General features: G+C 32.0%; 1 protein-coding gene across 1 annotated transcript in view; it reads right to left on the reverse strand.

The window, feature by feature from the left end:
• Positions 1-1,831: 1,831 nt before the first annotated feature.
• Positions 1,832-24,973, reverse strand: part of LOC148301050 (uncharacterized) — a 452,825-nt gene continuing 429,683 nt past the window's right edge. The window contains exon 5 of the mRNA XM_088273881.1: positions 1,832-2,028. Within this exon, the coding sequence (XP_088130007.1) occupies positions 1,832-2,028 (197 nt within the window). The remainder of the gene's footprint in view (positions 2,029-24,973) is intronic.

Here is a 24,973-nt window from a genome sequence, read left to right on the forward strand (position 1 = left end):
TTCTTAATTATCTTTAAATAAATTTGTAATAAATCTACATTTACAAAAAAATCGTTACCGTGTAACTTCTTCGTTAGAAAGAATTATACTTCACCCTTTTCTCAGTATAGCGCCAAGGTTCATATAAATAATCATTAAAGGGTTGTATCATCCCCCACATTATTCCTCATCTTTATTTTCACCCCCTAGTTCATTTATTTATGAGCAAGTTCTATCAAAATTAACGAGGAACATTGTTTTCTTGTCTTGGAATATTACACGTGTACTATGTATGTATGTAGGTATTTACGAATTTTACTCGCGAGTAAAGGATCTTCAAACATAAATTTAGCTTATGACTTGAAGCCTACATATTATTGATTATTCCACGTTATTGAGATACAGGTTGTTAGTAATTTGATGAATTCCTTGCCATAACTGTGTTAAAAGTTAAAAGGTATATATAAATAAATATATTATACATTTGTTAAATGATAATATATTTATATATAATACATAATATATATATATATATATATATATATATATATATATATATATATATATATATATATATATATATATATATATATATATATATATATATATATATATATATATATATATATATATATATATATATATATATATATATATATATTTATATATGTATATTTATATATATATATATATATATATATATATATATATTTATATATGTATATTTATATATTTATATATATATATATATATATATATATATATATATATATATATATATATATATATATATATATATATATATATATATATAATATATATATATATATAAATATATATATATATATATATATATATATATATATATATATATATATATATATATATATATATATATATATATATATATATATATATATATATATATATATATATATATATATATATATATAAATATATATATATATATATATATATATATATATATATATATATATATATATATATATATATATATATATATATATATATATATATTATATATATATATATATATAATATATTATACATTTGTTAAATAAGTATATTTTACATTTTTATAAAAATGCATGAGGTAGGCTATTTGTTAAAAATAACAATTTTATTTAACAAAATGCCTTGTTCAGACACCTATCCTTAATTAAATTTTTAACTCGATTGTTGATTACATAAAGCTTGGGAAATAAGTAAGTACATCATTTGATCTAAGGGTACCTATGTAAAAATACATAAACATATGTTGAGAGATCAGGATCAATGATATAATGTTTGTTTAATGGAAAAGATGAAAAAGAACAAATTGTGTCAATGACAATATAAAGATAAAAGAACCAAAGTTTAGTGCACTCAAAAAAATATATATCTACTTTTTGTACAAAACGATTATTTTGTAAATTGGCGGGCTTATTGCTGTGAATATTTTTTTTACTAATAAATAAAAGAAAGTTCTACTAACTAAAAATTATACCTTATATACCCATTCGATTGATATTGGTGCTTGTTCATAAATAAACACATATAGAAAATATAAATTTCAAACAATTATTTTTAGCGGGGTTGTCAGCCCCGTAAATGCCCAGACATCTTTGATGAGATGTCAAAAATAATATGAAAATAACTCCTATAGTTGGAGATAATCCAGATTTTGTAAACAAGCATTTGGACACACTCAAAATGTTGTAAATAATTTTTAGTATGTACGATCAAATAATTGTGAAAAAAGTTTATTTTATACTTTTAAGACCGCAAAAATTCATGAAAATAGGGGGAAAAGGATCAGATAAGACGTTGAGGGGGATGGGTAAAGGTAAAATTAAGGACTTAATTGAAATGGATACTGACCCTGAATTTCCTTATCTCGCAGTGTCCAGGTGAGTCTCGGTGAGGGGCGGCCGCCGCCCACCACGCACTCTAGCCGCACGCGCGCCCCCTCCGTGAGGGGCCCCAGCGTGCTGGCGTTGGTGACTGCCGCCCCCGAGGCGTCCAATACGCGGATGGATGATGGCTTCACTGCAGAAGGAGGAGAAAAAACATATGTAAATAACTGTATTTGAATTTTCTTACTAAGAATGTGTCGGGTCTGGTGTTGTGGAACAAGTCTGAGGGTCGTTGTAGTTAATTCCCTCTTTTATTTTTTATTTATTGAATAAAAACCCGCTAAGAGTGTCGGAAACGAAGACTCCAAGGAACATATTTGGCAAGAGTCTACGAGTAGAATAAAGAACCCCAGGATAAGAGAAATATGCGAGATCGAAGATTTGAAGATTTGATTTATATATTAAATATTAAAATCAAACATTAATTTTTAAAGTCTACCAAATTATATTTCATTATTAAAATTTTTTTTTAAATAAAATTGGTGACAATTGTTTCGCCTTGTTATGGCATTTTTAAACTATTATGAAGATTAAATGGGCAGGTTCCTTATATGTATATAGATATACAATTTTAGGTACTTAAGGTACTTAGGTACTTAAGAAGTAAAAATTAACAAGCAATATCGTAATAGTTTGTGTAATTTATAATCTAATGGGATTACTCTGATTCATTACCCTTTGTTACATTTAATAAACACATTAAAAAATATATAATATGGATAATCTTATAAGAAGGAAGGACAAGCATAATGAAAAAACGATAAATCAAAAATCTCAACAAAACCCTCCAAGTGGTTTGTATATCGACCGGTGACTTTTTAAGGGTTCAATCTCAGAAAAACGACAAAAGAGTATAAAAATAGAATGAGAAACAAAAGAATCCATTAATATAACGACATGTGTATCAAAATAAGAAGGAATAGGACGCTGCGGTACCTGAATGTATAACAGTTGTATGGGATTTTCCCACTGTCAACGGAGTCGAGTCCTTTTGTTAGTTGCACGCACCCTCGGGACTCGGGACTCGGGAGGGGATGAATTATTTTGTTGCTTAAATAACTGGCACATACATTTTTGGTCTTCCGTATCCGTCATGCGAGATGAAATGTAAAAAAAACGAATCCATACGGAACTAAGAGCGGAGGTATACTATTAACATATATTTTCGTGATATGTACCTTACTTGGATTAATATAGGATGGGGAAAAACATACGGGTTAATTTAAAATTTAAATATTTTGAACATTTTTATTAATTTATATATGGTTAATGCCACTTTTTCTTTATAGTGGTATTAAACCAAGCAAAACTTTGATTTAAAATTTATAAAATTTACCATAAAGTGATTGCTGAATCCATTAATGAAATTAAACTCTTTTTATTTTATTAGCACTAAATAAATTCACAACAAAAGGGAATCATATGTTCAACATATTGGCTTTGCACAGCCTTATACGAGTGCAGATATGTGATTAGATTGGACATAATATGAGTATACCTGAGATACAAGTATACTCGTAATTTGACTTATCACTTTAATTTTACTAAAAATTTTTCAGACTAATCTAATTTTCCTCTTCCTTTAAAACGATAGTTAGCCAGGAGCATCGAGAATAAGCCTTTTAAGCCAACAAAGTAACGCCCTTCGAACTGTAAATTTTTCTATATTTTTCGATCATATTTAATTTTTTAATTGTATCCAAATATTTTGGGACACCTCGTTTAATATAAATACCAACAAAGTATGTTGATACTAAACACACGTACGTACGAACATCCCTCATGAACTCCATTTCCTTGCGTCAATCAACGTGAGATAGAACTGCCCTTTTTATTTGGGAAAATTACTGCTAACCTCTAAGAGGGAAGTTTATTTTATAGGTAACGCATTAATATTACGAAATGCGGCCGCATATCATAACCAGCCCATTTTTATGGCAGTCTCTCGCGAATTTATTAAGACACTGAATATTTAACCCGATATCACGGGCGACTTGTACCCGACTTGTGACTTGATCATTTTCGTTGGCATTATTTTATATAGTATAAACTTATATACGGTGTATAAAGTATCTCATTATATATGTAAATAAAACATATTTAAATACATAGGGTGTTTTTTTAAGAGGTATGTTTTTTAAAGAAGCAACATTGTTTCTCCGGACTGTCAATTTGACGGTGACAGTTAATTTATACTCAGTACGTTTTGTTATTTCACCATAAATAGACTGAACGACCATTATGCGCGTCGTAGGTTCGGTGAACGGGCCGAAAACAATGTTCAGATTGATCCTTCTTATCAACGCCAAATTTTGTTTTTCAAAAAAGGCACATTTTTGGTTAAACGGCTATGTCAATAAGCAGGATTGCTGAATTTCCAAATCTGGAGTAGAGAAAACTCAGAAACCTTTGTCGAGACGCCCTTACATCCATTCCAAGTCACTGTTTAGTGTGTTTTATAGGCAGGTGGAATCATTGGTCAATATTTTTTTAAAGACGATGCCGGCCATAATGTTGCGGTCAATGGAGAGCGCTACAGAACCATGATTACTTACTTCTTCGTACCTCAGTTGAATGGCATTGGTGTTACAGAGCTGTAGTTTATCAAGATGGCGCAACACGCCACACGGTGGGTGCCACCATCAGTTTATTGCGGATAATATGAATTTGTATACCTCTAAAAAAACACCCTATATAAGGATACAATTTGTAATACTACGCGTCATAATATTTTAAATTCATCGTAAACATTGGAATCCCCTATAAAGGTTTTGAGGAAGATTGGCCGTTTTTCGTACTGCTAAATTGATGATTTAAAAAACTTAAGCGAAATTCTCATAGCAACAATAGACCGAATTAAATATACATGAATCTGACTCAAAGATCCTGAATAAATTGTGAATAATAACATAAGTTTCAGAGAATTATTATACGATTACAAATCATATTTATTGTATGCAATAAATCAGTCGCTTTTTTGCTGACAAAATCTATTATTTTTCTTAACGAAAATTATTTTCATCCATTTTTCAATGACTCACGTGAATAATATATAAATTTTCAAGCAACATATTATTTCATTCCCCTACCATGCATGATATATTATTTTTACATATTGTACTTAAAAATTATGTTAAATGTTACTTAAAAATTATGTGCGTATTGTTTTATTTTATTTTTAATGTTCTTAGATAGCGTATTAGACAGAAAATGAAACGTTTATAAAATAAACCATAAATTTAATTTTTTGTACTGTCTTAAAAATAAAGGAGATACAAAATGCAGAACAAACATCAATGCAGCTTTAAACCATAAATATACCATGACCGTGTTCAAACGTCTTCATATTTTGTGTTCGAGTATGAAATAATTAGTTTTTAATTTATTTATCAAGGGAATAACATTATGTGTATACTTATTGCTTAAAAATTTACTTCCAAACAATGAACATATGATTCGTGAATTTATTTTGTACTTTTGGCGGGAATCGAACCCGCGACGTCAGTTTCGCAGTCGAGCATCGACCCAACCACGTCACGGCGCCTAGGCGCGCCTGTCTGAAAAATAAAATATCCACAGAAATTTAATACAAAAATAAAGCTAAATTTAATATCAATTCGAGGAAGATTTCACTTGAATGAAATGGTCCACACATGTGGACAAAGCGATTCAAAAACTTCCGTATAAACACCTATTCGGTAGTCGAAAGGTAGAGTTAATATTAATAAAATTTCATTTTAATAATTTATGTATAAATAAATTTGAAGTGAGTTGAAAACAATAAATAATCGTGATTAGTTATTGTTTTCGGAAACATTCTGTTCGGAGAAGTCGAGTGGCATCTCCCGGACTAGGAACTGGGGCGCAACTTGTTAGGAAGTGTTTTATGGCTTCCTACCCTCCCCACCTACACCACTACACCACTGCACCACTACACGCCCGTGACGTCACGCCGGAGAGAAAAGTGAGAGGAAGTCAGCTGTAGTTGGGCGCCAATGTAACGCTATGGACCCGATACCGGGCTCGGTTTATCAAATATTGGTTTAACACGTACTCATGAAGGTTAAAGTTATTCATCATGGGTTCATCTTAACCCTTCACTGCATGATTTTTTTTTGCATGACTGCATGACTACATCGACATTTCGTCTTCGACAGACCAATGAAGTTATTATTTTGGCGTTCATAGCGCGTCTTGTTATGAATTTATCTAATCAGCAACAACAAAGAATGGCTGCTTGTATTTTTGAAGAACGTTTTAACACTAACTTTTGGGTATGTAACAAATTTGATACATTATGCAGTGAAGGGTTAACATTCCAATGTTGAGAGCTCAAGTATCTTATAAAAAATTTTCATCAATGCTCCCCGTGGAATTAATTGCACAAGTACTTTATTTTGTGCAGGGCGCTATGCAACCAAAACTAGCTTCTTTTCGCTTATACATCAGACAATACGATGAAAACCTAAAATACAGCTTGGTTGATTTATTCCTTGAGCAAAGACAGCTATACAAAAAAATAGATAAATTATCTTACTCCTCGATTGATGAAACTTGTTTGAGGATACCTTGTTTCAATGGATTATGATATTTCTCACACACAAACATACACGCACACACACTCTGCAAGTATGTGGATATTTTTACTAATAAAAATCTCTAAAATGACATTTAATTAATACGAATTTTTCGATAAACCAAAATTGAAAAACACGCAAAAGGCATTTTGTTTGCGTTCGTAATAGATTCAGAGACAAAAATAGGAATTAGCGACTATAAATCTCGCAGGAAACTAGAGACCAACTCGTTACATTAGCGGAGTATCCTTTATAATTCATTCACTCCACATCCCTCTTTATATCCTGCCACTTCCGGTGCCTTCGTCTACTTCCGACCGAACAATACTCTACACTCCAACTAATGAACATTTAAGGACTTTTATTTTTGTGGAACGCCGCCAAACTTTTGACAGTTCTTGCCTTACAAAAATTCCAAACAATACAATAAATTATTCGACATTTTATTGGATTACTTTTAACTGCTGTCTATGCGAGTTAACCTTTGCCGAACGGAATGCCAGATCGCACCGCAAATGCCGAAAGGGGGATTTTATTGCGACCACAAATGTACATGTCAATAAAATTAGACATACCCATAGCTAGTATAAAAGATAAACGGAAAAGACAAGTTGGTTTGGAAGAATATCTAATGAAGAGGTACTGGAAAAAAACACGAAAAAGGGTATTGAGGAAAGTAGAGGAAATTTATAAATAACATCATTGAAGGAAGAATGAGTAGATGTAGGCCGTTTAGAAATTATCTTCTACACATAAATGAAAAAATAAATTTCAAGTCGTATTAAGACACCACCAATACCGATTCAAACGAGAGATCGATGGAAATTTCCGGATAGATAAGAACGTTACTCTTAACAATAGCTAAAACATGAATAGGTACCTACGTATGCATCAAGCGAGTAGATACCTACCTAGTTTTGGACATCGTTTGTAGTTTTATCAATTGAATAGTAAAGTGTGTCACGCTCCGCAATAAATAGTAAAAAAAATAATTAAAAGGCTTTTCAGGTTTGCACAAGATCAAAAAATCCTAGCGAAAATTACACATGAAAATTTATTGCCTTATCAAAGAATCAGTTTGAATAAAAAACTAATTAAAATATAGCGTGTAGCTTTAAATTAATTTTCTTGTTTTTACTCGCTTTGACCAAACGAAAAGTTGTAATCCTAGCTTTATGGCAAAATCCATCCATTTTTATTTTACTTGGTAAATACCACTATTTCTAGAAAAAATGTTATCAAACAAGTAACATTTAAAATAAAAATCGAATATGTTACATTTACTCGACAATTTTAAATTGTTATGGTATATTATTTAATAAATTAAAAATATATAATAGATTTGCAAACCTTGAGTTATATCCTCACTTAACTTGAAACTGTTAATAGTTATAATCAAACTTGTAGGAGATTTTATTTTCTTGAATGTTCTATGATTGGTGTTGTTCGACTGATCTTAAAAAGGAGGTAATATTTTTCCATGTCATGGCCTACACTAGATGATTTGAGTCCCAGTACTCTAGAATCAGGCTACCAAATCTGACTTCCTTTGATAATTTTAAATATATTTTTTATTCGCCATTCGCTAGGCACTAACTAGGCTTGGATGGCTTGACTCTGGCCAATATCTGTACCCGACAGATTCTCCAGTTCTTTGGACAAGTTGCGCGTGGCAACGAGGATAGCTTGGAACGACTAGTTGTGATCGGTAGCCTGGGGGGAAAGAGAGGGAGAGGAAGATCCCCACACGGTGGACCGATCAAATTAAGGCAGCATCAGGCACCTCGGTGGTTGGAGCGCTACGTGCAGCGCAGTCAAGGGATAACTGGAGAAGAGTCATTGCTTCTGCAAGGGTCACAACCCTCAGCAATGAGGAATAAGACGGAGAAGAAGAATTTTTTATGGACTTTTAAATTAATATTTTTATACGGTTACGACAATTTGTTAAAATTAGTATTAGACGTCAGCACGTTGAATAAGATTAATCCAAGTTTATTAATCGTATTACCATTGATACAATTATATTTATATAACATTGCTTGGAGAGTAGGGTAAGGGATCCTATTATGGTCAATGGGGATGCTAATTTTTTTATTCATTCCTAATTTTATAGAGAATTTCATTGAAAAAATGTTCTTTCACATGAAACGTACCATTTTTTCGCATCATGTTACATACCAGTATTATGAGAAAATGAATTCAAATTAATATTATTTATAACGTCACTTGATCGAATTACATCGAAATATATTTATTTCTAATTACATAATATAAAATAACAATAAATAACATTTATAGGTAAAAGAAAAATAAAGAAAACATTTTCTCAATATTATTTATATTTAAAGCATTTACTTTATGGTAAGTCATTTTTACCTTTTTTTAAAAATATTTTTACTCATTACTAACATTTTTGTAAAAAAAATAAGTAAAAAAAACATATTCATTATTATTAGACATTAAACTTTTTTTTAAAAAGTAAAGACTTCATTACACGTTTTCTAAAACCTCTATTACAATGTGTCCATTTCACAATAATATCTCTATATGTAATATGTATTATTTTCTTCATTGTTTGTGTAGCTGTGTTCTTTAAAAAAAATACATTCTTGAGCAAAAGAGGTAATTATAAAATAGAATGTGAGTATACCAAGTACATTTTTTAAATATACATATATTTATTGCAATCAAATACCATAAAAGCAATTCTATAAAATATGAAATAAATACCTAATATATGTAGGTCAAAATTGTATATACATTGGTCGATAATAGAAGATCCACCTTTGTGCAAATTTAATAAAAATGACTCCATGGAGGGTCTTCTATTGAAATATCATTTGAGACGAGATGGCTTTGGAAATTTGTAATGGAATTTAAAGTTTCTCATCAATACTGGAGTTATATTCCGCAGCCAAGTTCGCGGGGCGGGGACATCAAAGGAGAACGCTTAGGGACGTCAATTTTAGCATTTATTATTATTAAATTCTGCAAACTTTCCGGAATTACATCTTCACTGCCATGGTTTTATGGAAACGGAACAAACCAATCGTTTTACATGTAAACCGTTTTGCCTAAATTATTACGTACAGATAAATCCCTCTATTCGCGCAGAAACATTTAGTCGATTCGCGACTTGTACGAATGCTGAATTCATTTTAGCAGGAGTTTAAAGTATTTTGTACGATTTTTGAAGATTTTGAAGTAAAGCATCTTCATTATTGGAATCAAGCGACTGATTCTGCAACGAAATTACTGTTGCACTTACCAAAATTAGTATATTTTGATCAATGGTTAGGTGCTACATGTATTTTCTCTGATAATTTATGATTTATCAGTCGTCATATTGGAATTATAGATTGCCTACGTTTTTTTGTGGTTCAAAGTGATGGTAATACGCTTCTATAAAAATACTTTCTGTTTAAAATTAATAATTAAAAGATTCATAAAGTGCGAATACGCTAAGTCTCTTTTTCATATTATTTTTTGACATTTCTCTCTATATATATATATGTGAAACAATTTTGAAACATTATTCTTGAATCACTAGAACTTTACTACAGACATCTATTGGTGAGATGAAAAGAAGCTTTTTACTGAGCAGAAACTCTCTTATTAGTGTGAGGTCCGAATCCTAGATTATAATCACACACATGAGAAATGCCAGAAAACATCATTTTCATTTATTTAAGCTTATAATTAGACCAGATAATTTATTTACAACATTTTGAGTGTGTCCAAATACTTATTCACAAAATCCGGATTTTCTTCAATTACAGGAGTTATTTTCACATGAATATGAAAATAACTCCTGTAATTGGAGAAAATCCGGATTTTGTGAACAAGTATTTGGACACACTCAAAATGTTGTAAAGGTTGTATAGTATTTTTACAAATGAAAAAAGTGAATAATAAACATTTATTAATTATTTATTTTGTACTTCAAAATAAACTCAACGACGCTCGCATGAAAGTTCTAACCGTCCGTTGAAATAACAGCTGTAATAACTGGAGAGAGAAACTTATTTTCGTTAGAAATCTCTATACCATAATTAAATCGTAATGTTTATTAGGTCCCTTAATCACCTCGGCTGGGGTTACGTGTTACGCGTTACCGTTAGCGAGAAGCCTTCGGATCACCCAAATAAAAGGCTTTCTCCTCCGAACAGCCGGCGTGAGAGCCTTCGTTGTTTATTTAGTAATTTAGGCGTATTTGTCCGGAATGTTGTGCAAGAAAGGGCTTAAGATGTCTTTAATTAATTCGTCTCATTCTGCTTTTAAGGGATCCATTTATCACCCTTTCCATCTGACCCTACTGTGCTCTACACAAAGAGACCGGCTTTTTAACTGCGCGACTCCGTTTGAGGAACGCTTTTTGAAAGTCTTCAAACGAAAATAACTTATTATGACAGCCTCCAAGTTTAGATTGGCCTTTGAAAAAAATCAAGATAATACAACAATAAATGTAAAACGTGTGCCCATTATACAGGATGGCCGCGAATTTTTATGAATTATCGAGAATTAATTGTCTCACAATGCCATCTCAATAGATACTTCCTTACAACATTTTGAGTGTGTCCAAATACTTGTTCACAAATCTGGATTATCTCCAATTACAGGAGTTAGATTATATATTATTTTTTGACATCTCAAAGATGAAAATAAAATAAAGTAAAAGTGATCACTTAACGTTTGAACCCTTACCCGCATCCCTATGGTGCATAGGGCACTGCATCATATAAACGCAGTGCTATCTTGATCGTTAACACGGAGGAAGGAAAGGTGATCAGCCCTCCACTTCGGGTACCAGTCCAGGGTAATGTTGAATAAATATTGAAATGAAAAAATCACTTATTTTTATTAGACCCCCCCTCCGGGAATCGAACACGGGACCTCCAGAACGGTAGCCGAGCGTGCTGACCATTACACTACGGAGGCGGACTGTGGATCACTTAAACCAGCCTATAACGGTCGCCAGCCCCGTAAATTCCCACACGTCCATATTCTTCTTCATCTTTGATGAGATAAAAAAAAATCTTCTTTTATTAATTTATTGATTTGGCGTTTAATTTGTTGAACTAAATTTTAATTATGTATTGATTTTTAAATCAAACAAAGATTTTTTGAGTCTACTAAGTCATATTTTGTCGTTGAAAAACATGTAAAATGAATATTGTGACAATTGTTTCGCCTAGCCTAAACGAATTTCGTTTGAAAATGCTATAACTAGGTGAAACAATTATCACAAATTATTATTTTTTTTTTTATAACAAAATAAAATTACATAAACGTTTAAAATCAGTTATTGATTTTATAATTTTAGTATAAATTATTAAGAATTTTCGATTTGAGCTTCAGTAATTGAGAACATTTTTAAAGATTCTGTAGTGATCTCTGGAGAAGTCTCGTAGAGTAATAGAACCGTGTTTGGATCTTTTGAGAACTTTATCCTGTAAGGAATGGCAGCTAGTTTACTGAATAGTGACGATTACGCGAGTATAAAGAATTGACGCCGATTGATCTATTAATACCGGTCTTGACTCTACCAACATCTAAAGACTCTCAATCCAAAAAATACCATTTTGAGGGCTTATTCACAGAATGTAAAATTCCAAACATCCCGATCTGACTATTTATTTTACAACAAATTTCATATTATTATTATTATTATTTTTTCACATCTCATCAAAGATGAAGAAGAATATGGAAGTCTGGGCATTTACGGGGCTGATGACCGTCATAGGTTGGTTTGAGTGATCACTTTACACACATGTAACATTCACCAATCTACCCATTATTGACAACCACACTACTCAAATTCTTGGAAGTTCTATATATATGAACCAATTTAGAAACCTTGTTCTTGAATCACTAGAACTTCACTAGAGACATCTTTTGGTGAGATGTAAAGAATGTTTTTACTAAGCATAAACTTTTATATTAGTATGTGGGTCCGAATCCTGGATTATAATCACACACATGAGAAACGCTAGAAAATACCATTTTCATTTTTATTATTTAAGCTTATAATTTGACCAAATAATTTATTTACAACATTTTGAGTGTGTCCAAATACTTGTTCACAAATTGAAAATAATCCAAATTTTTTGTACAAGTATTTGGACACACTCAAAATGTTGTAAACAAATTTCATAATTGCAGTAAACATAAATATCGCTTACAATGATTAAAGAAAACACTTCGTTTTTTACCACTTGAGTTATATTATAGACTATATGTTTCAGAAGTTATTATACAGACCTGAATGATGGAAGTTTAACTTCAGAAACATATAGTCTATAATATAACTCAAGTGGTAAAAAACGAAGTGTTTTCTTTAATCATTCTAACATGTCTTACCACAAAGTTAATGCCGAAACAATAAATAAAATAAATATCGCTTAGTGCTATTTTTTCTTATTATTGAAAAACTAACATAATAAAAAAACAACTATATATTTTTTAAACACTTTTAGTATTATATTCTCAATATTATTGATATTTAAAGCATTTACTTTGTGGTTAGTAATTTTTACTTATTTATTTACTTACAAAAATGTTAATAATATTAGTATATAACCACCATAGAGATTTTTATGTCTGCCGGTAGACATAAAAATCTCGGTGAGTGGTTATAAAGCAATATTATTAACAATTTTGTATTTTTTATTTATTATTATTCTTATTCTAACCCTTATCCGCACCCAGTGGTGCATAGGGCACTGCATCGTATAGAAGCAGTGTTATCTTGATCGTTTAATACGACCCTCAGACGACACTTTTATTAGGGTTATAAAATTGGCAAAAACTATAAAGTTGTTATTTTATTTTATAAAATGCCGTCCCATTAAAAATTACAACAAAACTTATATCTAAAAAAACTAACGGATAAATATTACTTAAATATGTATTTAAAAAAAAAAAAGTTTTTTCTAAACAATTTTTTGTTAAGTAAATATTTATGCATTTTAAAATAATAATAATAATGAAAAAAAACACGATTTCAAAGAAAGATAATGACATTTGAAAAACGATACTATTTGTGCAATGGTGATGACATTTTGGTCTCGCTGTATGTTGCGTTGAAGGTGCTTAAATACATAAATATAAAGGATATGAAGTATCGCTTTTTGAAATTCGCTATTTGACGTACGAATATTAACAAAACGCTACTTCCTGTTTTCTTAGAAACAAGCCGGAAACATTCGTACCTACTTCCTTTGACAAAGCATCCTTTTAAGGCTTTCATGCATCAACTTTCTGCGAGTCCTTTACGAGATGGAAAAATGAGAAAAATTCACTTCTCCTTCGCGATATACTATTTCGAGTGAAATGTTTGTAAAACGAGTGTGTTTATGCAACAAATAACGCATTATACTTTTTACCAAATAAACACCTAAATTGGGCAGTAGGAAAATATAAATTAATTGCACCAAACCCACGGATGCATTCTTCTTCCGACCCAATCCACATCATATGATGTATAAGACACCATATCGAAATGAGTTGATTACATTGTAAGACTCATATAGCGATCAGATCAGATAGGCGTTTCAGGAACCCATTCTGGGTAATATTAAATAAATATGACAGTAAACACTCTCTTGTAATTTTAAACCCGTATGATCGATCCCACGATCCGCAGATGGCAGTGAAGCGCACCAACCACTACACTACGGAGATAAAATACTTATTGTTAAATACAATAAATAAACTTATTTACATTTTTTTTATATTTTACATTAATAAAGTAAATAAAGGAATTATAGAAATAGAAAATTCATTTATCTCAGCTGAATAAGCATTATCGCATTCTAGCTGAGATAAGCATTATCGATAAAATTAAGAAAGGTGTGTTGAGATGGTTTGGACATGAAGAACGAATGAGTGAGGAAAGAACGGTAAAACAAATTTACGAGGCGAATGTAAATGGAAAAAGAGCAGAGGAAGACCGAGAAAAACATGGCACGATCAGGTATGCCAAATACTTGAAAGTGGTCAGGTTAGGAGTCGTAACAATCGGCGGGTATGTATGAGGAGATGCATGAACATGGAAGAGGCGAAGAATGTTTGCAAAGACAGAGTGGTGTGGCGTTCTATTCTCTCTGCCTACCCCTGCGGAAAAGCGGCGTGATGGTTAGTTAGTTAGTTAGTTAGAAAAATTCATTTATAAATCAAATAAAAACATAATTATCAACTACGCTGTGACTTAATGTTAGGTAAGGACCCAAAAAGATAGATGTCTGTTTAGGTGCTGTATGTTCTCATATCGTAGTCATACAGGAGAAAGTGACCAAATGCATTTTTTAAACTTGATCATTGACTATTTGATATCTTACTAGCTTAATATTGCCCTGAAAAAAAATCCCAAAGGATTTTATACTTGAAAGTTAAAAATATTGACTTGTCAAAAATGACTAACTGCATTGATGTTTATTTTCTTGCCAAGCAAAAGTGACTTAAATGGCCCTCCTGAACATTTTACGTTTTGTTAGTTGGACTTTCTCCTGTACGACTACGATATATTCTCTTGTATAACTTTTATCTAAACCTTGAAAATAATCCTGTCGAGTAATTCAATTAAATTTAATTCAACCTTTTCAATAATTTATATGAACAGAACTTATCTTTTAGGCTTATGTATTAATAATATAAATAAGAAAGTAGTTAATGACTGAACTGTAATCTCTATGAGTATTTATTAAAGTCTATAAAGTTCCTTTTTCTGTTTTTTGTTGAAATAAAAAGTGACCTTAAATGAAGATTCTCCGAGGGCATATTGAGTCTCATCTCAGGTGTGGATTTGATTCCCCCGACCTGATGCTTGCGCGACCGAAGCAATACATTTAGCCGCGCCGCCCGACGTAAGATAATAATATGTTGTATCTCGTTGGACCCGATGGGAACGTGAACCGGAATAAATCTCCGGCAGCCCTGGAAAGGTCTGCAAAGGGTTTATCCCCAGATTGATGGCAGTGTTTCATCAGCCGTAGTACTAGCTCGGGCAGGGTTGCCACCCGTCGCTCGCGAACCGGTATTATTTATCCGAAAACCTTATTTTTCATTGTCCTAATGCGGCGCGGATTTGTATTCTGAATGCAAATCGCGTGATATTTTTGCATCATTTCGCTACAATTCCGGAATTCTAACTCCTAAAAGGATTAGCTTTCCGCTATCTTTATTTTCGATACTTCGAGTTTGTTGAAGCGCTAAACATCACAAAAGTCAAAGTGTGTTTAGACTATCGATATCTCAACAGAGACGAAAAAATATTGAGAAGGAAGTATGGAAATTTAACCATGTACAGGATTTACTATAGTGGTTTAAGTGATTAAATTCACTATTTTATGCATAATACTTCAGTTTCATTATTTTTATTCTGAGCTTCAATGATACCTTAGTTCATAAGGCACTGCAGCATTTAAACCGGTAATGATTATACGAAGGCAAGGCGATTAGTTCTGGTCTTCCAATTCACAAATAAAGATAGGGATGGAATGTGTTTGATGGATTGCTGATGAAGTAAGTGAAGGTACTAATTACCGGTTTTTGTAAAATGATAAACATGTGTTTTAATAGGTAATAAAGGAAAGACGAAAATGAGAACACAAGCAATGAAAAGAACTCTCATAGTCGCATACTTTTACTCGACTAGCTTGCATACTTTGTATACTTCTAATACGTACAAGTTCTTTGAAGATAAAAAATATGATTTTTTTACAATATATAAAAACTAAGTGATTAATCATGTGCAGAATAGTGAATAGTGTACATAGCGTATAACGTGATCAGTTAAACCAGTCGATGACAGTTTTTGAGATTAAGACTTACACAAACTCTTGATTAGTACATCTCGTAATCAATTTATTGAAAAAATTCGTACACTGACCCGTTCAGGAATTTAATCCACAATCTATCGCATTTTATATCACCTTATCTATTGCGCAAGCAGGATGACATTAAAAACATTTAAACGCCGTAAGAGAGATGATAACGAAGGCTATAAACCAAAAGGCTAAATTTTAATACAGCTTTGAGTTATTATTCTGGAAAGTCTCCAACAAAACGTGTCGTGAGGGAAGTCAACATCCATTTTCTCTTTACAGTCATGTTTTCACTCGCTTTATGGCTATCCAAAACTTTCGGCTTGTTTTTATTTTATTACGTTTCACAATTTCTAAGAAGCGTAATAATTGTTATATTATACAAACACATGTATTTTTTATCGTTTGCGTTACTTCCTCTCTGCTTATTTTTCTTTTCTTTTTGTTTTATAAAATTTCTCCAAATTTGAGTTTTTTATTGAAATTTTATTACGAAACACTAAGTGCTTTTTTCGCATTATCCACTTCCTTATAGGAGAATTGGCTGTTTATATGTTTTGGCAACTTGGAATGTGTCTTTAATTTAATTTAAAATTAACGTTGATGGTTTTTATTCACCGCTTTATAATTTATGCTAATACTGTACTTTTCTATCAGAAAACTTAGCAGTTTAATACTTACATCGTAAAAATTTGACTGGGTACCTTAACAAATTAATTTGTTATTTTACAATACCATTACTGATTATTTTATTCACACCTAATGCGTATCTTTTTTCTTTTTCCGTGTTCATTCCCTAGGTGGAGCATACAGCCAACAAGAAGAAGAAGAAGAAATAATGCGTATAGTACATAAGGTAAAATTTTGTTCTCTGCATGATCGACACATTATGTTTTTGTGAAATATCTCATTATTACTCATATAAAAATGATTAAACTTTAAAATTTTTGAACTCTAAAAAAACATAACTATGGTACAAAATGATCAAAATTGTTACATATGTATATTAATAGTTTGATTTATCAAAACGACCCTGCGACAGATATAGTTGCGATACTTAAATAATGTAGGGTTCTTGCATTTTACTATTTAGTTCCTTTTTTTGACAAGGCCATGTACTCCATATGCCTCTATCACAAAGCATCAGGTTCCCACCACCCAGAACGTCCACCTCTGACAATCCACCAGCAGTACTCATCTGAACTTCAGGACGCGACCTGACTTGGGAGGAAATAAGGGAACTCACAGCCGATGGAAGAGATCCTGGAGGTAGCTTGTAGACTCTATATGCTCTACATACGGAGCGGATATGGATAAAAAACAAAAGAGAGATGTTATTTATTTACTTGTCTCAATTATTTATCAAACCTTGTATTAAGTTCAGTCAATTTTTTGTCTACACAAACTAAAATACCTTAAATAACTTGGAGAGAATAACTTCTTACATCTTGTAATTAAGAATAATAAATGTAATTTGGAGATATTCTCATTCTAATTTAACGCGGCGCAAAGTACCGAGAAATTCAACTATGTGATTCGCACGTTCATTTTCTCTTTTTTGCGACAGCCCGTGTGTTAAGGAGATTAATTAATTAGTATAATGAATGTCTGGAGAATCCAAACCCTGTCACTTTGCATTACTTGTCCTTGTCTCATCCTTTCGTCTCTACCCAATAAGTAAAGATACCAAGGAAGGCGAAGGTATAGCGCGCCTGCGATATAAAGTACCAGTTAACAAGTCTCGAGAAGTGAAGTTAAGAAAAACAATTTAGAATTTTTTCAAAGTTAATAATTCGAGAATTGAATAATCAGTTAGTAAACAGAGTCACAACGTTTATCCAGACCTTATATTTTTTCCCGGACACCAAAAGTTTACAATTTACAAATATAATATAATTTGTAACAAAATATGAAATACAACATTTTGAGTGAGTCCAAATACTTGTTCACAAAATCTGAATTATCTCCAATTACAGGAGTTCTTTTCATCGCACCAATAGATGTCTCAAATGAAGTTCTAGTGATTCAAGAATAATATTTCAAAATTGGTATATATATGGAACTTCCAAGAATTTGAGTATTGTGGTTGTCAATAGTGGGTAGAATTGGTGAATGTTACACGTGTGTAAAGTGATCACTTGAACCAGCCTATGACGGTCGTCAGCCCCGTAAATGCCAAGACTTCCATATTCTTCTTCATCTTTGATAAGATGTCAAAAAAATAATATGAAATATACTCACTATGGTAGTTAGTAGGTATACTCATCTTTAATACATGCCAATCTTTCCATTGGTAACTGTCATAAATGATCTAATAACATTTGATATATGTAAATATAAAATCTACCAGTTTGATATCTATAACCCGGTTTAGACTAAAATTACTTTTTGTCAATACTAAGTAACAGTGTGTCATATTCTACAATGTCAATTTCTATAATCAATATTCTTCTCGGTTTATCATACCTAATGTAAGTAACTTTCTTGCATTATTTTCAAAATATCACTCCTGAAAACCTCCATAATGAAGTCCATTTAGTTCCAGTGACATACCGCTCTTTCCACTCTCCACTCCAGAAAAAAGGATTTTTTTCTACACTATCTTTTTCTGGCTTAATACACCAATATTTGTGGATGCGAATGAAAATGCAGTGTTTTTTAGAGATTCGTATACTATTGTGCAATCTTATTACTTCATTTCATAAGGTGGTAGCTCGCTTTGAGACATTTATCCTCGATTTTTTCTAACGCAAAAAAAGCTTTCTGGACAGTCAATATTTCTATTTACTATATATGTAACCAAAAATATCTGAAATTGGACAAACGCGTTGCATACAAGTAATATAGAGGCGTATTTAAATAAAAGTTTATTTTTGTTTTTGTTTTTAATTTTTAAATCCAGTGCCTTTAGAGGATTTAAGACTAAAAGCAGGAAACAAAAAAACACACAAATTGACATGTATTAATAAGTTTAGTTATTGCATCCTCATTTACAATTTGATCTGCTTGGATTTACCGTTCTTATTACTATGTACTAGTTTCTTACGTTAAAATAAGGTCAACAATCTTTCGCTGATTAGCACGAATTTTCCTGTTTGTCCAAATTAGAGCACTATTCACGTTAACACGCATATCGCGTGCGAGCTGTACCTCACTGAGAACTCATACATAAACATTCACATATGTATACATACGAGCGAGTAAGTATAGTACAAATGTGCGTTTATTCTAAAAGACACCTTCGCAAAAGTAGGGAGAAATTTATTTGATTCACGTATCCGAAATGCTGGAACTAAATTGAAAGTTTCCTTTTAGGAATTACTAACATGTGAACGTACTTTACTGCCAGAAGGATATAAATTCATTACTCATTCGAATTAAGTACGGAGGTGTTATTCCTTACAAAGCCCACGTATTTATACAGACAATCTTCGATATTCGTCCGATGCTTAATTCAACTCCTAATACGAAGGCACATAAATTTTAGTCTGCGAAAAAAACCCTAATAATAATAAAATAATAACATCCATCCTAAATAAAACATATTAATGGAAAATGTGTCACCGTTATTTTTATTTCAAAACATCGTATATTTTACAAATTTAGTTTTTCACACTTTTTTATACTTGCATATTTATTTGTATTTAGTTATGGTAAACTCATTTAAAACATGTACTCTAAACTAAGAAAAACAATTGAAACAAAGAAGTGATTATGAAATAATAATTTTCATAAACCATTAGATTAGAATATTAATATGTTTTAAATGTTTTTTTTGCTATCGATTTGTGTTTTATTTTGGAACATTTATTTATAGTATTCCGCTATTTGTGTTTAATTATTTTTTACAAAATGGTTTATTTAAAATTCGGTAATATATGAAAAAACATTAATACGAAATGCAGAACGAAAAAACATTTTCAAAATCATAAACATTATTACGTAAAATATAATGGAAATAAATGGGTGCAAACTATATTTTGTATTATTTTCCGAGTACTACGGTTTTAAGTAGAAAAATATATTATAGTAATGCTACTCGTATATCGTTATGGTGAATAACCAGTCACTTAATAGGATTAAAGATTTTCCTTCAACTCTCCGGAGATCCGTCAGTTATTCAAAAATGATTTTTAAGCTCCCAATAATGGGGTGATCGGTAAAAATAATGGAAGTTTTAATACCTGACTTCGTTATTTTTAATGATTTGCATATAGACAGAAGACGAGGCTTACATCTAGTTAGCAACTTCCCGGTAACAGCCCCCCTAATTTTGCGAAAGGGTATTTTGTCCGCGAGCATGTATTCAACCCTTAACGCGCTACGTAACACGAGAGGGTTACAACACAACTAAATCACGTCCACAAAAGAGATATCGAACGATAAAGTTAAGCAGTTTTATTATCGATATTTTGGGTGCGTTTAAATCTTTGTATACAAATACTGGAACCCCCCAGACGACTTGCACAATGTGTGGGAAGGAAATGTGGAAGTATTAGGCATTTACAGGGCTTACGACCTATTATAGTCGGCTTTACACGCTGTTATCGTTTACATTAACCATTTTATTGTGACTAATAAAAATCACCACACAATATTTGTTTCTAGTGATTCTTTACGATAGGTTAGGGAAAGTATTGTCAAACTGTATCAAAAAACGCATTGTCATAAATAAAATTTAAATTAGTAGTAAAAAAATAATTCTCCCATTCTACATATAAGTGGAATTCTTTACTAATTATTTTTAAAAACATCAGTGTATTTCTAGGGGATATTACATGAACAAACTTTTACTTTTTTTTTTAAAAATAATTTTATGCACATAGTTTTTCCCCATTAATTTTATATGACCATTCGATGATATCGATTACAACAAAACCCGGTCAGTGGTCATATAAAATACGTGTGGAAAAATTACATGGCTGTTTTTTTTATTCTACAATAGTATATTTTGTATTTGTAATATATTTTATTGATAAATGCAAAAAATACTTATTTCGACCTTTTTAACACTAAACTATAACATTTCTCAATATTTCAATACTCACACACATATATATATATATATATATATATATATATATATATATATATATATATATATATATATATATATATATTTATTTTAAATTAATGTTTTACTTAGTAAAAATACCACTATTTCTTAAAATCTACACGTGTTTTGATGCATTTCGCATCATTTTCAAACAATTACGGTATTTGAAAAAGATGCGGAATGCATCGAAACACGTGTCACAGTAGATTTTAAGAAATAGTGGTATTTACTAAGTAAAACATTAATTAAAATGGATAGATTTTACCACAAAGTGACTGCCGAATCAATTAATGAAATCATACATATATCATTAATCTTTTGTCTTCATGTGTAGAGTTCACGGCAGCTTCTATGGTTGGTTTGAGAAAGCTTTTATTTAGCAGAGAGTATTGAAGTTAAAGGGTTAAATCGAGGGTGTTAGCGAAAGATGGAAGCACATAATTTGAACGTGACAGAAACATAAATAATGAATCCAGCCTCTGGGAGTCGAACCCCGAACCTCGAACCGGGACGGACCGAAATGAACCTCTTTATTTATTGCGACGCGAAGTTTCTCGGCAAAAAACGCAGAACCGGAGATAAATGTTTCCTCCTGTTTACCTACAAATTTCCATTAAGCAGCCGCGGATATATTTTGATTAAATTCCTCGGGTTCGCAAAAAGTGAGGGGGTTTACATTTCATTAAGGGATGGGCGGGGTAAGTTCTCCTCGATTTATATCACATACCGACTTATTTATATCGCGAGCCGACTTCACTCAGATGGGCGCCGCGGCCGGAGCGATATATCCTCCTAAAAACCACTCACCGCCCTCGTTACCACGATTGTTCGCATTAATGAAATCCTCAACAGACTCCACCCCGTTTTGTCATGAATCCCTGTCTTCGAGCGGTCCACGTGGAGATTTCAAAAAGTTAGTCGCAGTGACACATTGGATTGGATTCAATAAAAAAACAACTAGTTACATACATTTAATAATTACGATATTAATTACGCCAATCTAATTTATCTTCCAATTTGACTTGTTTCACTGTCAGATATTATCAAACTGCATGTAAAAAAAAATCCAAATCAAAAATCATGGTTTTTAAAAGAGATGAATTTAGATCTGAGTGTGAAGTATTGGTAAATGGGGAGATTTTGGAACAGGTAGATGATTTCGTATATTTGGGTAGTATGTTTTCAAGCTAAATTGGCAGTACACAATGGAGTTCTGGTTCCAACTCTTATGTATGGAAGCGAAGCGTGGAGTTGGCAAAGAAAGGATGAATGCAGTCGAAATGTGATCTCTCAGAAGAATGTGCGACAAAACGATGTATGATAGATATTCGAATAGTGAAATAAGGAAGGAATGCAAAGCTGAGACAAGCATTATCGATAAAATTAAGAAAGGTGTGTTGAGATGGTTTGGACATGTAGAACGAATGAGTGAGGAAAGAACGGTAAAACAAATTTATGAGGCGAATGTAATTGGAAAAAGGAGTAGAGGAAGACCGATAAAAATTTGGCACAATCAAGTATGCCAAATACTTGAAAGTGGTCAGGTTAGGAGTCGAAACAATCGGTGGGTATGTATGAGGAGATGCATGAACGTGGAAGATGCGAAGAATGTTTGCAAGGACAGAGTGGTGTGACGTTCTATTCTCTCTGCCTACCCCTGCGGGGAAGCGGCGTGATGGTTAGTTAGTTAGTTACTTTCATTTAATAATTACTATATAAATACTATATTATATCCGCCTCCGTAGTGTAATGGTCAGCACGCTCGGCTACCGTTCTGGAGGTCCCGGGTTTGATTCTCAAGGGGGGTAAAATAAATACAAGTGATTTTTTTCACTGTAATATTTAAACAATATTACCTTGGACTGGTACCTGAAGCGGAGGGCTGATCACCTTTCCTTCATGTGTAAACGATCAAGATAACACTGCGTTTATATGATGCAGTGCCTTATGCACCATTGGGTGCGGATAATGGTTTTATTATTATTATATTAATTACGCCAAGCAAAATTTATCATCCAATTTAACTTGTTCCAATGTCGGATATTATCAAACTATATACATATAAAAACTAAAAGGGATAAAATGGAGTGCAATCAAGGGTACTGTTCATATGTTCCAAGCCCATTATCTTTATTGCCTGCTTTAGAGAATTGTACTTAATAATGTTTTTCATTACTTTCGCGACCGTTTGTCCTTACAAGAAGAAACACCTGCCATAAAATAAGTAAAATAAAAATTATGCATGTGTGTGTTCATATAATATAAACTGGTGTTACATCCGCACTAACAAGAAATTAATTTTACAGCAAATGAAATGAACGATAAAAAAAATATATAATAAAATGTGTTCATAGAATGCGTGCATACATTTTACTGTGGTAAGAGCGTTCGGCTTAAAATAAATAAAAATGATTTTGGAGGATATCGTGAGGTGGGGACGACAATGATGGCGATACTGGAATGAACATATAAACAGAATGTCAGATAACAGATTTCTACGTATCATGCTTCAAAGAATCCCTGAAGGACGCAGACCCCCAGGCAGACCTCCGAAAAGATGAAAAGACAGCTGGCAGCGACATCCCAAGAGCGACATGCGTAGCACAAACAGATCCCTAGGATATACAAAAAGAAGAAGAAGAAGAGGAAGAAAAAGAAGAAGATTTTGTATTACCCTGGTCTGGTACCTGAAATGCAAGGGACCTTTACTTTACGTATTCAACGATCAAGATAACACTCTTTATATACGATCAAATGCCTCATGCACCATTGGTTGCAAAGAAAAATTAGATTTAAAAATACTACATGGATTAATTATTAAGGTTTGTATTATTTTTATAATAATAATAAATTTGGATAATTCATATATCGCCATTTTCGTAAAATACTACCTCAAGGGCGCCTCGCCTACTGAGTTAGATTAATCTAAATAATGAAATCCCAGATTTTTTACCACGATGTATAATTATTTTGATCGATTTCGTTATCTGAGTACTTTTCGCATTACCATCCAATTATTCGTTGGAAGATAATTACTCTATTTAACTGAAAATTCACTTAATTTATTTTATTAAAATTAAACACTTGATTAAACCACTTTGAGTTTTATTTATATTTACGACTAGTTTCGAAAACGACAGATGTTTTCTTCTTCTGGTACAAATTAAATGTTTTAATTTGTACCAGAAGATGAAAACATCTGTCGTTTTCGAAACTAGCCGTAAATATAAATAAAACTCAAAGTGGTATATTCAAGTGTTTAATTTTAATAAAATAATTATGTCATTCCACAAAGTTAATGCCAAATCAATTAATATTATCACTTAATTTACATTCATTCAAAAAATATCTTGCTGTTAAGACACTCTCTGAACGAACCACCTACCGGTTGCAACAATCGTGGCTGATTTTGATAATCTTCGTCTCAATGGAAATTCCTCAATAAGGAGGCTAATTAATTTCCTCTATTCATGCTCCCTGCAAAGGTGTTTGGATGTTTCTCCCGCCCGAAGATGGGACCGGGCGATACGCGAACGTTCCAGGGCGAGAGAAAGATCGGCAGATAGGGAAGGTGAATGGATTGCGGGCGAAAGGTGAGAACTGGAGGGAAACTAATTATTG

The sequence above is a fragment of the Brachycentrus maculatus genome, unplaced genomic scaffold, assembly GCF_059751285.1.
Source record: "Brachycentrus maculatus isolate JH-2025_06_01 unplaced genomic scaffold, ASM5975128v1 h1tg000616l, whole genome shotgun sequence".
NCBI classification, from domain to species: domain Eukaryota; kingdom Metazoa; phylum Arthropoda; class Insecta; order Trichoptera; family Brachycentridae; genus Brachycentrus; species Brachycentrus maculatus.